Here is an 18439-nt window from a genome sequence, read left to right on the forward strand (position 1 = left end):
GAATAAGTCCAAATATTTATGATAAATCAATCTATGAACTAGCCTGCAGAAGTGTAATCTATATCATTCTATGACAGGTGCACACTGGTCTTGAAAGGTAAAAGGGAATGGACATTTTTTGTAAAATAAATGATAGAAATATGAAACAGAATCGCAAGATGACAAAAGAAATTTACTTACATAATACTACTCTACTTACCTAATATTTTTTAAATCTGTTGATGCAGCTGCAGTAATTTGTTTATATTGTTGGAGGCCACCCAGCATTTTATCCATCATCACCAATTGTCTATAAGGACTTGCCTGGCCCTAATATCCAAATGAAAATATTACAACTTTGTAATTCTTGGTCACAGCAGCATTTAACCCACCATAAAAGCAACAATATCCAATACCTTTAAATCAACCTACTTCTGAAAACAATGTTGTGCACCCCCATCTAAACTGCCACAATTACGAAATGGCATGCCAAATAAACTGGGTGACAGGTTACTTAAGCATTGTGGAACTTAGGAATCCAAGTTCAAACAGTGCGAACACAAGCATGTTTAAGTCAGTGGTACTTGCAAAACAGCAATAACTTCAGAGACATGGAGAGTAAATCAGGCTCAGGGGCATTCATTGGGCTCCAAAACAAAATCCATGGCTCACACCTGACAGGAAAGGCACCAGACAATATCTTGTTAAAGGGGTTACTAGCCCATGCTTTTAATATGCATCAGAAATATGGAGGGCAGGCCTTTGAACAGATCTGGCAGCTCAAACTGGTTATCCATGAGGCTCTGTGTGCCATCAGCTGCAACAGAACTGTATTTAACCACAATCTATAACCTCTGGAACTGGCATATCTCCCACTCTACCATTATCACCAAGCCAGAGAATCAACCCTAGTTTCTTTGAGGAGTGCAAGAGGGCATGCCATGACCAACACCAAGCAGACCCACAAATGATGTGAACCAAGTGAAGCTACAACAGAAACATTTAGTAAACAGTGGAAGCAGCATGCTACAGGCAGAAGGAAACAATCCCACAAGCAAAAGATCAAATCAAGCTTTACAGTCCTGCTACATCCAGTTGTTGGTGATGGACAATTAAACAACTAACTGGAGGAGGCGGCTTCACAAATATCCCGATCCTCATTGATAGGGGAGGCCAGCACACCAGTGCAAAAGGCAAGGCTGAAGTGTTTACATTCATCTTCAGCCAGGAGTGCCAAGTGGGTGATATATCTTAGCCTCCTCCTGAGGTCCCCAACATCACAGATAACAGTCTTAGCAAATTCGATTTGCTCCACACAATATCAAGAAACAGCTGAAGACATTGGATACTGCAAAGGCAATGGGTTCTGAAAGCATCCCAGCAGTAGCACTGAAAATTTGTGCTCCAGAACTAGCTGCAACTCAGCCAAGCTGTTCCAGTACAGCTACAACATTGGCATTCTACTCGACAATGTGGAAAATTGACCAGGTATGTCCTGTTCACAAAAAGCAGGAAAAATCCAACCCGGGCAATTACCGCACCATCAATCTACTCTCAATCAAAGTGATGGAAGGTATCATTGACATTGCTATTAAGCGGCATTTAACAATAACATGCTCACCAGCGTTCAATTTGGGTTCCGTCAGGGCCACTCTGCTCCTGCGGTCATTACAGCCTTGAGCCAAGCATGGACAAAAGAGCTGAACTCAAGAGGTGAGGCGAGTGACTGCCCATGACATTACAGCAGTATTTGGCTAAGTGCGGCATTAAGGAGCCCTAACAAAATTGATGTCAAAGAACAAAGAAAAGTTCAGCACAGGAACAGGCCCTTCGGCCCTCCAAGCCTGCACCGATCATATTGCCCGTCAACTAAAACATTTTGCACTTCCGGGGTCCGAATCCCTCTATTCCCATCCTATTCATGTATTTGTCAAGCTGCCTCTTAAACGCCACTATCATACTTGCTTCCACCACCTCCTCTGGCAGCGAATTCCAGACACTCAATACCCTCTGCGTAAAAAACTTGCCCCGCACATCTCTTCTATAGTTTTCTCCTCTTACCTTAAATCTATGTCCCCTAGTAATTGACTCTTCCACCCTGGGAAAAATCTTCTGACTATCTACTCTGTCCATGCCACTCATAATTTTGTAAACTTCTATCAAGTCGCCCCTCAATCTCTGTCGCTCTAGTGAGAACAATCCGAGTTTCTCCAACCTCTTCTCATAACTAATAACCTCCAGACCAGGCAGCATTCTGGTAAACCTCCTCTGCACGCTCTCCAACGCCTCCATATCCTTCTGGTAATGTGGCAACCAGAATTGCACGCAATATTCCAAATGTGGCCTAACCATGACTTCCCAGCTTTTATACTCAATACCCCTGCCAATGAAGGCAAGCATGCCATGTGCCTTCCTGACTACCTTATCCACCTGCGTTGCCACTTTCAGTGACCTGTGGACCTGTACACCCAGATCCCTCTGCCCGTCAATGCACTTAAGGGTTCTGCCATTTACTGTATAATTCCTGCCTGTATTAGACCTACCAAAATGCATTACCTCGCATTTGTCCGGATTAAACTCCATCTGCCATTTCTCCGCCCAAGTCTCCAACCAATCTGTATCCCGTTGTATCCTTTGACAATCCTCTTCACTATCTACAACTCCTCCAACCTTAGTGTCGTCTGCAAACTTACTAATTAGCCCAGTTACATTTTCCTCCAAATCATCTATCTATACTACAAACGGCAAAGGTCCCAGCACTGATCCCTGCGGAACTCCACTAGTCACAGCTCTCCATTCAGAAAAGCACCCTTCCACTGCTACCCTCTGTCTTCTATGTCATTGGGAATCAGAGAAAAACTCTCCACTAGTTGGAGTCATACTTAGCAGAAAGTGATGGTTGTAGTTGTTGGATGCCAATCATTTCAGCCCCAGGACCTTGCTGCAGGAATTCCTTCCTTCCCTCTGCTGGTTCATCAATGACCTTCCTACCATCATAACGTCAGAAGTAGGGATGTTTGTTAATAAATTGCTCATTGTTCAATACCATTCATGACTCCTCAGATACTGAAGCAGTCTGCGCCCACATGTAACATCAACAACATTTAGGCTTGGGCTGATGAATGCCAAGTAACATTCACGCTACACAAGTACCAGGTTAGCGAGCCTTTCCAACAAGACAGAATCTAATCATCTCCCATTGACATTCAAGGCATTACCAACATCAACAAGCATCCCCACTTCTGACTTTAGGATGGAAGGAAGGTCATTGATGAAGCAACTGAAGGGAGGATGGATCAAGGCTGTAATTAGGGCAGGAGCTGAGTGGCCCTGACAGAACACAAACTTAGCATCGGTGAGCAGGCTATTGCTGAATAAGTGCCGTTTGATAGCATCCTGACTTGAAAGTGTATTGCCATTCCTTCATTGTCGTTGGGTCAAAATCCTGGAACTCCCTTCCTAACAGCACTCTGGGTGTACCTACACCACATGGGCTATAGCAATTCAAGATGGCAGCTCATCACCACCTTCTCAAGGGCAATTAGGGCTGAGCCAATGACATTCACATCCCACGAAGAATAAAAAAAATCTTCTGCTCATCATATCCCAGTAAAGCAGTCTTTAAATTGGACTACCTTCCATAATATCCAAACCTAGTGTAATTGTGATGGAAGTCCTACATTTCCCCTTTATAGGAGGAAATTCAATCCTTGGACTACTATAAAGTACTGTCAGCAGAATATTGGAGAAATTCCCAACTCAAAATGCAGACCAAGAATACAAGGGGATAACTTAAGCAACTGGCTGTTAAAGAGCTCAGCTGTACTACCCTAGTACAGCACCCCAAAGGGAATTTGAAATCTAATTTTAGAATAGCCTAAACATTAAGGTAAATGAGGCAACTTTTCCAAAAAAGCAAGGAGATACATTACCAAAAAGAGATCAAAGTCCTCAGCACTGCAGACTCCCAAGTTATGTCCAAGCCAGGTCATTTCTGTGAAACAGAGGATGTTAGTATTTCTCAGAATAAAGCAATTTTATGTCAATTTAATGAGGAATAGTATTCATTTCACATAAATTTAGCAGTTATTATTTCAAATGTGATCACAGTAGATACAGGAAAGATATTTTGCACTGTATTCCTCCGAGTATAGGAGCCCAAGCAGATAATTGATACATTTAAAACAATAAAAGGATTTAATAAGGTAGATACAGAGAAACTATTTCCCCTGATGGGATAATCTTAAAACTTGCACTAAATATTTTGAGTGAAATCATGAAGCAATTCTTCCAATCAAAGGATAGCAGAAATCTGAAATTCGCTTTCCTCAAAGGCTGTGGGAGCTAGGTCCAGTTGTCAGGCAGATTCAGTATTCTTCAGGGTCCAAATTGTCTTGCTTCTTAGTTAGCAGTCTCCAGACTCTGATCAGTTTTCCCCTTCATCTCCCATCTTTTTTTTTCCCCCAGTGTGTAAGCCACACCCCTTCTCTCCCCTGCCTCCCTACAAACACCTGCTATTTAGCTTCACTGCATCATTCCTCTCTTGAATTTCCACTCCATCCATCAAGTTCAAAAATAAAAATCAGAAACTTGAAGACTGTCTCCCTAAAAATTGTTCAACATATTGTTTGCACAATGCGACATCTCGCAATATGACATAGTACACTGCATTATTCAGTCATATCTTTCACACGGGTACTTTCCAACAGAATGCTATTATACACTCCATTTCATTCAAGGCACTTTTCAAAACATTTTTTAAAAGCAAACACGTGTGGTGGATTAAATGACTTGCTTCAAATGAAAAGCTTAATATTTCTTCATAGGATTTTGGTAGCTAGCCAGTAGCATTTATATTTAATATGCTTGTTCGGAACAGCCTATGTGTATATATGAAAGATACACTATGTGCCAAACACATTTCAATAGTTATATATAAATCACCTTTAGACACCACTTTGTTTTCCCTTTGTCCTAATTCATATTTCAAAGCAAAATACAAGTCTGTTTGCTGCCCATAATCAATCTTTCATTACTGAAGTTCCACTTTGCTGAGCAATTTAACAAGCTGAAGTTAATGGAAACATTATGAATATCTGATTTCAGATACAAGGTTTTTCTCATAGACATGATCCAAGTTTTGGCCTATTTATTATTTTGAAACAAGGATTCTTTTACCAGTGATCTAATGAAAGCTGTTCTTGCGGGCTTTAATTTTACTTAATAACACTGGTTCATAGTTTGTAACCCAAGATATAGTTTGTTTGAATGTATTCACACTGAATGTAAACACAGAAGAGTGCTAGGGCCTCAACTTTGTTCAATTTTTATAAATGACTTGGATGAAGAGACCAAAGGTATGGTTGCTAAATTTGCTGATGACACAAAGGTAGGCAGGAAAGCAAGATGGGAAGAGGACATAAGGAGGCTACAAAGAGATATAGATAGGTTAAGTGAGTGGGTGAAGATCTAGCAAATGGCGTATAATGTGGGAAAATGTGAAATTGTCCATTTTGGCAGGAAAAATAAAAAAGCATATGATCTAAATGGTCAGATTGCAGAGCTCTGAGATGCAGAGGGATCTAGGTGTCCTAGTTCATGAATCACAAAAGGTTAGTATGCATGTACAGCAAGATTATTTCCTGGAGGTAGTAAGAGGGGCTGGGTTTATTTTTTCCAGTGTATGCAATGACAGTGAAAGGGTTTATCATTCACACCAGGCTAGCTACCTCCTAGATAACTTGATGCTTTAAGGTCACATTTCAGTTCAGAGAATGGGTGGCTTTGCCAATGGAAGCAATCTCAACCCAAGCAAAGTACCTGGAGAGTGCTATTTGTTTTGCTATTATACACATGCATTTGGATTTTGTAATTAAAAACTGATCAGATTACTGCAACCTACAGTTCTGAGCGCTGCACACAATGTTCTCTGAAAGGATTACAGACAGAGTAATGGAGGTTACAACAAGGAAACTCACCCCAGCCAGTCTGTGTCAGTGTTCACACTCCACACGGTCTAAACTAGTCACAAGATGTGTCTACCTTAAAACCTATTATGGTCCTTTAATTCAACTGTTTTACACATTATAGATATGTTTATACCTGCTTTTACATAAAACATCAAAGCACAATTTAAGAGGGAAGACAAAAAATGAAAAAAGTTAAAACATGAGGCCGAATTTTGTGGTCAGCTGCAAAGCAAGGATACCACTGACCAAAAAGCAAGTCTCGCTAAGTGACCAAGCGATCTCTCTGGTGAAAATTTCACCTCCAGTGCTGTTCAGTGGTAGTGCAATTGATTACAGCATTCTTTACTGGGGATTCCTAGCATGGAGCAGCAGTGATGCCATTATTAAAACATTTTCACAGACCTCCACACTGGAAATGAAAAGCATCAAAATAAAGTCACTTTTAAAAATTTTTGCATACATCGAATTAAAGTTTGAGAGACACACATGGGAAGATGATAGAAGCTAAATTGCTCTGAATTTTTTTTTTTTTAAATTAAACTTTTAAAAAATCTACTAATAGGAACATAGGAAATAGGAGTAGGGCATTCGGCCCCATGAGCCTGCTCCACTATTCAACTAGATCATGGCTGATCTTCTACCTCAACGCCATTTTCCTGCACTATCCCCATATCCCTGGATATCTTAAATATCTAGAAATCTATCAATCTCGGTCTTGAATATGCTCAACGACTGAGCCTCCACAAACCTCTGTGGTAGAGAATTCCAAAGGCTCACCATCCTCTGAGCAAAGAAGTTCCTCCTCTTCTCAATCTTAAATGGCCTACCTCTTATTCTGAGACTGTGTCCCCTGGTTCGAGACCCCCCCAGCCAGGGGAAACATCCTCCCTGTATCGGCCTGTTGAGCCCTGAAAAAAATTTATAGAGAATATAGTCCCAGTCTCCTCAATCTCTCCTCATAGGACAATCCCACTTTCCTAGGGATCAGTCTGATGAACGCTTGTTGCACTCCCTCTAGGCAAAGTATATCCTTCCTTGGGTAAGGAGACCAAAACTGTACATAATATGTCAGGCGCAGTCTCGCCAAGGCTCCCATAGCAATCAAGGCCAACATACTATTTGCCTTCCTAATTACTTGCTGCACCTGCATGTTAACTTTCAGTGACTTATGAACAATGACCAACAGGTCCCTTTGGACATCAACATTTCCCAATCTCTTGCCATTTAAGAAATACTCTCCACTTCTGTTTTTCCAAACAAAGTGGATAACTACACGTTTTTACACATTATATTCTATCTTCCATGTTCTTGCCCACTCACTTAGCCTGCCCAAATCCCCTTGAAGCCTCTTTGCATCCTCCTCACAACTCACATTCCCACCTAGATTTGTGTCATCAGCAAACTTTGAAATATTACATTTGGTGCCCACATCCAAATCATCGATATAGGTTGTGAATAGCTGGGACTCAAGCACTGATCCTTGCGGTATCCCACTAGTCAAGCCTGCCAACCTAAGAATTTTTATTTATTCATGGGATGTTGTCTTCGCTGGCTAAGCAAGCATTTATTGATCATCCCGAATTGCCCTTGTTCAGAGGGCATTTAAGAGTCAACCACATTGCTGTGGGTCTGGAGTCACATGTAGGCCAGACAAGGTAGGGACAGATTTCCTTCCCTAAAGGGCATTAGTAAACCAGGTGGGTTTTTACAACAATCGACAATGGTTCCATGATCATCATTAGACTTTTAATTCTAGATTTTTATTGAACTCAAATTTCACTATCTGCCGTGGCAGGATTGGAACCTACATCCCTGGGTCTCTGGATTACTAGTCCAGCGACAATACCATTACCCTACTGCCTCCCCCGAATGACCCATTTATTCCTACTCCCCATTTCTTGTCCATTAACCAATTCTCAGTCCATGCCAGTATATTACCTCAATCCCATGTAGTCTAATTTTGCTTACTACCTTCTTGTATGGGACCTTATCAAAAGTCTCCTGAAAATCCAAATACATCCACTAGTTGTCCCTTATCTATTCTGCTAGTTGCATCCTCAAAAAACTCCAACAGGTTTGTCAAACATGATTTCCTTTTCATAAATCCATGTTGACTCTGCCCAATCCTACCATTATTTGCTAAGTGTCCAGTTATCACATCCTTAGCATTTTCCGTAATACTGATGTCAGGCTAACAGGTCTGTAGTTCCCCATTTTCTCGCTCCCTCCTTTCTTAAATAGTGGGGTTACATTTGCTACCTTTCGATCTGTAGAAACTGTTCCAGGATCTATAGAATTTTGGAAGATGAACACCAAAGCATTCACATATGTCTACAGCCATCTCTTTCAACACTCTGGGATGTAGATCATCAGGTCCAGGGGATTTATCAACTTTCAGCCCCATTAATCTCTCCAAAACTTCTTTACTAATACTAATTTCTCTCAGTTCCTCATTCTTGTCTGTCCATGGGTTCTCTATATTCATGGGAGGTTTTTTGTATCTTCCTCCATGAAAACAGACATAAAGCATTTGTTTAGTTTCTCCACCATTTCCTTATTCCCCTTTATAAATTCTCCTGTCAATGCCTGTAGTGGGCCTACATTTGTCTTTACTAATCTTCTCCTTTTTACATACCTATAGAAGCTTTTACAGTACATTTTTATGTTTCTCATTAGTTCACTTTCATATTTTATTTTCTCTTTATCAGTTTCCTGGTCTTCCTTTGCTGAATTATAAAATGCTCCCAATCCTTGGGCTTGCTACTTTTTTAGCAACTTTATAAAGCCTCTTCCTTTGATCTAATTCAATCTTTAACTTCCCTTATTAGCTATGGCTGAATCGCCTTTCCTGTTGGGTTTTTGAGCCTCAAAAGGAATATAAATTTGCTGTAAGCAATGTATTAATTCTTTAAATGCTAGCCATTGCCCATCTACCATCATATCTTTTAACGTAGTTTCCCAATCCACCATAGTCAATTTTCCCCTCATACCTCCGTAGTTTCCTTATTTAAATTTTAAGACCTTAGTTTTCGATTGAACTACATCACTTTCAAACTTTATGCAAAATTCTCTCCTATCACGGTCAATCTTCCCTAAAGGCTCCTTTACAATGATTAATTTATTATCCCTTTCTCATTGCACAATACTAGATCTAAAATAGCCTGTTCTCTAGTTGGTTCCTCAATATACTGTCTAGAAAACCATCTTGTATGCATTTGAGGAATTTGTCCTCCACAGCATTGGCGCTAATTACGTGTACCTAGTCTATATGTAGATTGAAGTATCCCATGATTACTGTATTACTCTTGTTACATGCACCTAATTTCCTGATTTATACCATGCCCTACATTACCACTAATGCTTGGTAGCCTATAAACAACTACTACCAATGTTTGCTACCCCTTGCTGTTTCTTAGCTCCATCTATACTGATTCTACATCGTGATTTTCTGATCTAAGATTCTCTGTCACTAAGGTACTGATCTCATCGATTATTAACAATGTCACACCACCACCTTTTCCTTTTTGCCTATCCTTCCTAAATGTCGAATGCCCTTGAACATTCACTTCACTACCTTGGTCACCCTGCAGACGTAATGGCAATTAGATTGTACCTTTTACTTCCATTTGTGCCAACAATTTATCTACCTTGTCACAAATGTTGTGTGCATTCAGGAACAGTGCCTTTAATTCTGTCTTTTTATTATTTTCACAACCTCTAGCCTTATATGCTGGCGCATTGTCAAGTTTGTACTGCCACACTCAGATTATTGGTTCCCTTATTGCTACCTTACTCTCTTGCCTTGTCTTCTCTTAATTTATTACATCCTCCCTCACTTGATCCCTTGCCCCCACTATTTAGTTTAAAGCCCTCTCTACAGCCCTAGTTATATAACTAACCTGTACAATGGTCCTAGCATGGATCAGGTAAAGACCATCCCAATGGTGCAACTCCCACTTTCCCCAGCACTGGTGCCAGTGCCCCATGAAACAAAACCCATTTCTCCCACACCAATCTTTGAGTCACGTATTTAACTCTCTAATCTTATTTACACTATTCCAATTTGCTTTTAGCTCAGGTAATAATCCAGATATGATTACTTTTTAGGTTCTGCTTCCTAATTAACCCCTAGCTGCTAATACTTTCTAAGCAGAATCTCTTTCCTAGTCATACCGATGTTATCGGTATCTATGTCGACCACAACAACTTGTTCCTCTCCCTCTCTACAAGCTCCTCTCCAGCGCAGAGTAGATGTCCCGAACCCTAGCACCAGCAGGCAACGCAGCCATCTGCACTCTCGTTCTCAGCTGCAGAGAACTGTGTCTATCCCCCGATTATACAATCCCCTAATACTATTACAATCCTATTAACTCCCCCCACTTGAATGGCTTCCTGTACCACAGAGCCATAGTCAGTTTGTTCAACCACGCTACAGCTCCGCCTTCGTCCACGCAGGCTGCAAGGACTTCAAACCTGTTGGACAATTGCAAGGGCTGAAGCTCCTCCGCTTCTACTTTCTCGATCCCTATACCTGCCTCACTCGCAGTCACACCCTCTTGACCCCTGATCATGGACCAAATCAGGCGACCCTATCCTAAGGGGTGTGACTGCCTCCTGGAACAAAACGTCCAGATAACTTTGCCCCTTAATGATGTGCCGGCGTGTCTGTAGCTTGGCTTCCAGCTCAATGGCTCTGTGCTAAAGTTCCTCCAGCCACAGATGCTTACTGCAGATGAGTGTGCCTTGGCTCACACAGGTATCCACGAGCTCCCACACTCTGCAGTCGCCACACATCACCCGCCCTGCCATCCTTATAACGTTTAATTAATTAATTAAAATTTACTCAGTAAAATATTTATGTCTCTAGTCCTGTCTGTGCTTATATTCTTATTATTTCCATAAATTTTCTACTTACCCCAAATGAAATTTCCCAAGATAAACAGGAAATACTCATCAGCTAATCTAATAGTAAACCTTACGAGTACTAGTTAAACCTTAAAATTATTAAAATTACTTAAGTTTTGAAAGACAAATGAGGAAAACACTTACCAATCAACTACCTATTTTCCTGTGACATCACACTTCATTTTTTCTCAGAACGCAGTCAGTCCGCTCTGCAGCCACAGATTGAATAGCTCTTTTAGGCCCTGCTGTCTGTCTCCAGGTCCGCATCTCTGCCGCTCTTTTTCTAATGACCATTTAACAGTACTCCTCAATTAAACAAATATTTTTTCAGGGCCCATTCTGTTGTTCCATCAAGTGTTTACTATTAAAAACCCAGTTACACCAGAACAAACAAGGTGTAACTTTTTACAGGGTTTCAAAAAGCGATGTGTGGGCTGGAACTTCGAAATTCTCGCTGATTTCATGGCAGCCCGCTCTGAGGCGGTGGGGGAAGGGGGCTCAACAGCACAGCCTGTGTCCAAACCCTGAGTGACCGACAGCAATTTCAGGATTTTGTGCTAATCTCTGCATACCTGGCATCCTGAAGTTGCAGCCAGTTTTAGAGGGGCAATTATGGCAAAGGCGTATAGTTCGCTGTCCCTCAACCCCTCACAAAATCTGGCTCATGAACATTGTAAAGTGTAAAGTCCTGATCAATATTAAAATGCACTTCAAAAAATAAAAAAAAATCCTACTTTTTATTACAAGGTCTGTTCCATAGTCTTGCATGGAGTGAAAACGTAGTTCTGCAAATTTTCTTTCGAGAGGTGGATAGCAGCTATAAAACAAGAAAGAAATTATTTAACCTTTAATTCATTCACTATTATGATACATTAGCAGGTTTATGTCAAGCACTTAAATTGCAGAAATCCAACATAAATGAACAGCAAAAACCAACTGACAAATCAATACCTCATTAAGAGTTAAAACTCAGTACACCAAGGTCAAACATTTTTTTTAAGTGGGTCTCCTGGTGTATGCCATGAAGTCTCATAGGCCATAAATTGTGTTTAAATCAATGATGCCTTCAAGCTATCTATATCCCAAGTGAAAATGCCAACAGATTTTGGTGTACTGAGTTAGGATTTATGCATCAATCAGAGCACCTGCTTTAAGAACATCCCATTCCATATCTTCAGGCACATAATATTCAACCACTAAACAAGTGAAAAATAAAATGAAAACAAAGCAAAAACCACTTGGGCTTAAGGGATGCACATATCTATGGGAATACTTTGTGCATCCTTGCTGAGCACTTAGTTTTCAAATCAATGTTATTTTCCTGCTCTCAGGTTAGACACATCATAGGTTAGAGCAAAATCCATTAACACTGTTCCAATAATGTAGATTAGTTTCAAAATAGGAGCTCCCCTTATCGAGTCAATATGACATTTTCATTTCCCAGGTCAGTCATTCGGGCTGCAGAGTGATAATATTTCCTGAATTACAAAAAGATTTTGCTGCATCCTTACACAAGAACAGACCTGGTATGGCCTACATTCTGTTCACTTAGGGCCCTTACAACTTGCAGATGGTGCAGATGAAAGGTTAATCATTATGAATATTTCCTTGTAAAGAATTCAAGACAAGCGCACCAGATTAGCATAATGACCAGCAAAAAGCGAATATCTTGCGCAGCCCAGCATAAAATATAACATATATTTAGGGGGTCTCCAGGTTTTAGAGGCTATAACATGGTGACTTAGAGGCATAGATGTGGCTTTCAACTAATCGTGGTCACATGTTTGATACCTAGGATTTCCAAATATTTAATACCTGGGTTATAAAGTGACTATGAGGAATCAGGCTGCAACACAAACTACAAGGAACAAATAGCATTGTACTGTCAAGTTCTTCCGTTTTCATTACTGATTGCTAACTGCAGCAAACAAAAAAAAATGGAATACTGCTAGGATCATCCAGCAAGACTAAGAAAGGGTTATTAAGCTCCCACTATCGTTTAGGTCAAAACATAGGCTCCACGTAAGACTCTAATCTCACATCTCTCTATTTTTTAAAGATAAAACATTCACATTTCATAAGCACCCAAGAACGCTGAAATGCACATAGGAGATCATCAAATACCTGATGCATAACCATTCTAAGATTTGAAGTCTGTCCACTCCTGGTGTACACAGCAACCGAATAACTGCGTCTGAATCATTCATGCTGATTCCTTCCAGAAATGGGCATTTCAGATTCTGAAAGAGCAATTACTAACATTAGGATAAGGCAAGGAGAAACCATTCTCATGCAATGGAGCTTCAAAATATTTTTACACAAAGGCTGCATCATGCAGAGGTTCTGAAAGCCCTTCCAAAACAGAAATGGAACTTGCACTAAAGATATATACATAAATTCCATCTTAATTTCATTTGTAACTCCATCCCATCTGAAATACAGAAATCCCGTCAGATGGAAGAGGCTGAACAGCTTTTCTCTACTTTTTGTGTAATAGTTTTAATTCATTTCCAGAATACAATGCTACGCATTTCACTATTTTAATTATCAGTTTAGTTTAAGGAACTTAACTCAATCTAGACATATATTCCAAGCATATGTATGAGACATAACTGAATAATTAAAAACCATATCAATCCTTTCCTCGCCTTGATAACATCCCTTTTTTTTAAGTGCAAAATTCAAAACAATAAGCCAATAAGAGAACTATGTAAGTCCCTTTCAACCTGCAACAAGGTTTGACTCTTGTTTACTCATGGGGCCAACATTGCAATTTTCCTCCCACAATCAGAGCTGCTTTACATCTATAATGAACACCAAGCAAATCTCCCTAAGCATTACTTGTAATCACACAGAATCACAGTGCAGAAGAGGCCCTTCGGCCCATCGAGTCCGCACCAACACGTGAGAAACACCTGACCTACCTATCTAATCCCATTTACCGGCACTTAGCCCATAGTCTTGAATGTTATGACATGCCAAGTGCTCATCCAGGTACTTTTTAAAGGATGTGAGGCAACCTGCCTTCACCACCCTCCCAGGCTGCACATTCCATATCGTCACCACCCTCTGGGTAAAAAAAGTTTTTCCTCACATCCCCCTAAACCTCCTGCCCCTCACCTTGAATTTATGCCCCCTTGTGACTGACCCTTCAACTCAGGGGAACAGCTGCTCCCTATCCACCTTGTCCATGCCCCTCATAATCTTGTACACCTCGATCAGGTTGCCCCTCAGTCTTCTCTGCTCCAACGAAAACAACCCAAGTCTATCCAACCTCTCTTCATAACTTAAATGTTTCATCTCAGGCAACACTCTAGTGAATCTCCTCTGCACCCCCTCCAGTGCAATCACATCCTCCCTATGATGTGTCGACCAGAACTGCACACAGTGCTCCAGCTGTGGCCTCACCAAGGTTCTATACAACTCCAACATGACCTCCCTACTTTTGTAATCTATGCCTCGATTGATAAAGCCAAGTATCCCATAAGCCTTTTTCACCACCCCACTAACGTGCCCCTCTGCCTTCAGAGATCAATGGACACACACACCAAGGTCCCTTTGTTCCTCAGAACTTCCTAGTGTCATGCCGTTCATTGAATACTTCCTTGTCAAATTACTCCTTCCAAAGTGTATCACCTCACACTTTTCAGGGTTAAATTCCATCTGCCACTTATCTGCCCATTTGACCATCTCATCTACAGCTTCCTGTAGCTCAAGACACTCAACATCACTGTTAATGAATCACTGTTTCACCCCAAGCAACGTACATAGATTAAGGAGCACAGATTTTCAAATTAACAAAATTGGGTTTTTAAATTGCAATCTCATTTGTTATTTGTTGTATTTTCAAACTATAATTCCATGATTATGTGCATCTTACACATGTTTGATGAAGTTGTGAGGGAATCTAGATTTTTAAATTTAATTTGTATGTTTTTGAGCCAGGCCCTACCTCAAAACAAAAGCTGATCTGAAAATGAAACTGAAAGAGAAGCAGAAAAGGTAAACATTGGGAATGAAACTGAACTTCTCAGTCTCTAAGCAAATCAAAACTAAACCTTGGTTTAAGATATAAAAGGACACAGATCAGTCCAAGCTGGGCTGTAGCAGTTGTTGAGTCCACAGTAAGAGAACAGAGAAACTGAAGACCCAAGAAGAAGCAACCAGATCCAGAAGCTAAGAATAAACAAAGGGAAAGTTGCTGCAGTTGTGTGTTACTTGAAGGTAACAGTAGGAGATCTTCGCCATCCAGACCGAATTGAGCAGGTTCTGCAGACCTATGCCATTTGTGGTGAAGATTATGCCCATGGAACTCAGGTTGGCTGCGCACTGCTGTCAGCTAGGGATCAGACAAGCTCCTAGGAAGGGAGCTAAAATTCTTCGCGAGCAAGGCAGAGTTTAAAGGAATCACTATGATCACTAAAACCTGAGTGGACTGTTGAGTCAATTCATAAGATCTGTCTTAGTTACATCTGCCATTTATAGTTTATATTCGACCACCATTTGCCTGTTAATTAACGTTTGACACATGTGAATTCTGGATGTTAGTATCAGATAGATAGTATTTAACGTTTGCTTTGCTGACTCTTGTATAGTAAAAATTCTTGTTTTAAACTGTGGAATCTTGTGGCTTTATTCTTTTAGCAAATAACTGGGATTTTGAAAATGTTAGTGGCTTCTACCAAGATCGTAACAATATTTAAGAATTAAATATTGTGAAGTATATACTCTCAAGGGTATATTTTAGATACTATTGGAAATGAAAGCAAGAATAAAGAAATAAACATAGAAAAAGCAACAGAAAGCATTAATTGAAAAAATGTATTATGTAACATTGTAGATGTTTATGTAGAGGGAATGAGTGTTAAACAAATTGTAATCTAAAACTTAAAGAAATATTAAATATAACGAGATTTTTGTCCATCTTTGAAACATTACTGGGCTACAATCACATAATAAAATGAGGATTCCCAGTAACAAACCTATTGTAGAGTTTGACAAGTCCATGTTATAATCATAGATATTTACAACAGGAGTGTTTTATTTATTTTTGAAACCGCAAGCTTGTGCTGGGGGAGAAGGGAAACAAACACATATTCTTAACTGATACAACTTGAGGCACATTTCTAGCCAACCTACACCATTTACACATTTAAACCCATTATACTGTGGATTGACATTTGAATGGCCAATCATATAAATTTTGATGACTAATCATATAATTTTTGATACTTATGCTCAACTTGCCGTTCTGCATTTTATTTAAGCTGGACTTGGGTCACTTCCTTTCCCAAATAAAAATTCAGGAACACCCACCTAATCTTCTCAACAATTGCTGTTGTACCTTTTGAGGGAAAATCATGCTAAAATTGTCTTGTTTAACATGGGCAATATCTTGAGTATCCTCACCCAGCCTGAACAAAATAAAAACAGAATTACCTGGAAAAACTCAGCAGGTCTGGCAGCATCGGTGGAGAAGAAAAGAGTTGACGTTTCGAGTCCAACAAGACCCTTCAACAGAACTGAAGTATAGTTAGGAGAGGGGTGAAATATAAGCTGGTTTAAGGTGGGGGGGCAGGGGGAGAGAAGTTGAGGGTGGGGTGGTTGTGGAGACAAGCAAGCAGTGATAGCAGCAGATAATCAAAAGATGTCACAGACAAAAGGATCAAAGAGGTGTTGAAGGTGGCGATATTATCTAAGAAAAGTGCTAATTAAGAATGGATGGCAGGACACTCAAGGTACAGCCCTAGTGGGGGTGGGGTGGAAAGATTGGCAAGGTATTAGTTGTAGATTTAAAAATAATGGAAATAGGTGGGAAAAGAAGAATCTATATACATTATTGAAAAAAAAAGAGGGGGAAGAAATAATCTTCCCCACACCAGCCAATAACTCATTTTAACCTATGGATTTGGTATAAGGGTTATGCACAAGCAAACCATCCCGTTTGACAACAAGGTATACAGATACCCTGCAACTGAGCACTTAACTGTCGAGCACCCGACCTCAAGGGTGCAGTCACTTCAGTTCAGGGGGGGGGCGGTTTTAGGTCACAACAATGCTGCAGTTACACAGCCTGAATCTGGAGCGACTTGGCAACGAGAGAAAGATGAAGGAGGCTGTCTGGAAGAGACAGTCTCAATTCACCACAGGGTTTGGATACCTGATTAACCCACAAGTCTGACACCTAGAATAGAGCCAAAGTTGGAAAGAAAAATCATGGAGAAGGTTCTGACTCCGTCCATTTCACTCTGAATCCTGAATTCATGTCTTCATTGTTTGTGTGTGTGTGAGGGGGAGGGGGGAGGGGAGGGGGGTGTCAGTTATGAACCCACATATCAAAAATCGTTTGAATGCAGTCACCAGTTCGATATTTGAAGTCGGCCTCCTCGACGCATTGACCCGCACGCATTTAAATCCCTTTTCTTTTCTCCCTTACCGAGAATTTTTGCATCACCCGAGCTGCCAGCTGTGTTTCACTCAAACCTGCCGCCATTACAAACGCTCACCATGACAGGAGCCGCCGTTACGGGAGGGGGGGGGCCTGGAAGATGACGTCTTCCTCGCCCATTGGCTGGACCGCCTGTCAAGCATACAGTCCGTCTGTTGGTTGGTTGACAGCTGCTGTCAATCGACATGCTCCCAACCCCCCCTAGCGGGGGCCGGTTTAAAAAGGCCTGTGCGCATGCGCTTTCGCACTTGGTTTTCCCCTTCCCCGCCCCTCCCCCCCCAACCCCCAACCCCCTTTTCAACCCCATTGTCCCCAAATGGAAAAACCAAAGTGCCCTTTTTCTGAAGGGGCACAACCAGTAAAGGACTTCACCACAGAAAAAAGGGAAATTTATAAACTTGTCATGTCCCTGTGCTGCCCATATGTTTACCAACCCTCCAGGGTTGCCCTGGAATCTTTAAAAATTAATCTCTATAGATACTGCTGTGGACAACACAGGGAAAAATATCTTAGCAGCATTAAATTAATTTTGTCCTTATTTTCACTTTATTTATATATTTTTGTTCATTGGAGAAGGGAAAAAGATTGTTTGACTGGAAGGACCAGAAGATCGTGTGATAAAACCTCTGGATGGGCCAGAGGGTCACATGTTAAAAACCTCCAGGATTACATCCAGCCAGAGTTAGCAACCCTAGGTGTCCATCGTCATGGCAGGCCCCAAACATACTGCTGGATAGTGCATGCTCTCATGGGCAACCTAGGCCACAGGCAAATGTATTCCTGTATTAAGTACTTGAACAAAAAACACTATTTAGCAGATGCTAGAAATCTGAGCCGAAAACAGAAAATGCTGCGAACAGAAAGTAGCATAGGCAGCATCTATGAAGGACAGACAAGTTGATGTTTCGGATGTGTGGAACCATATTTAAGAGTAGAAGATACAACTGATGAATAAGAACAGATATATTTCTTTATCCTGGCTGAACATATTCCTGGAGATTTCAACAGGTGGCCTCCAACCACTCCAGCAATTCAAACAATGAATTTCCCCATTTAATACGCAAAAATATCACACGTTGGTTACAAAACACAAAACAAAGAGCAGCTGTTAAATATATTTACTCAGAATTTGCTGAAG

At 40.7% G+C, this 18439-nt stretch overlaps 1 protein-coding gene across 3 annotated transcripts in view; it reads right to left on the reverse strand.

Moving 5' to 3' along the window:
* haus7 (HAUS augmin-like complex, subunit 7) overlaps positions 1-18439 on the reverse strand; it is a 407540-nt gene that overhangs the window by 16981 nt on the left and 372120 nt on the right. For 2 of the 3 annotated variants that reach the window (XM_078529711.1, XM_078529709.1), the window contains 4 exons: positions 12978-13093; positions 11588-11670; positions 3912-3973; positions 200-309 (listed from right to left, as the gene is read on the reverse strand). In XM_078529711.1, the coding sequence (XP_078385837.1) occupies positions 200-309; positions 3912-3973; positions 11588-11670; positions 12978-13060 (338 nt within the window). In that variant the 5' untranslated portion in view covers positions 13061-13093. Of the gene's footprint in view, positions 1-199; positions 310-3911; positions 3974-11587; positions 11671-12977; positions 13094-17289; positions 17394-18439 lie in introns of those variants that run through there. The other variant, XM_078529708.1, reaches the window with a different exon arrangement.

Source organism: Cetorhinus maximus, chromosome 25, assembly GCF_964194155.1.
Source record: "Cetorhinus maximus chromosome 25, sCetMax3.hap1.1, whole genome shotgun sequence".
In the NCBI taxonomy this organism is placed as follows: domain Eukaryota; kingdom Metazoa; phylum Chordata; class Chondrichthyes; order Lamniformes; family Cetorhinidae; genus Cetorhinus; species Cetorhinus maximus.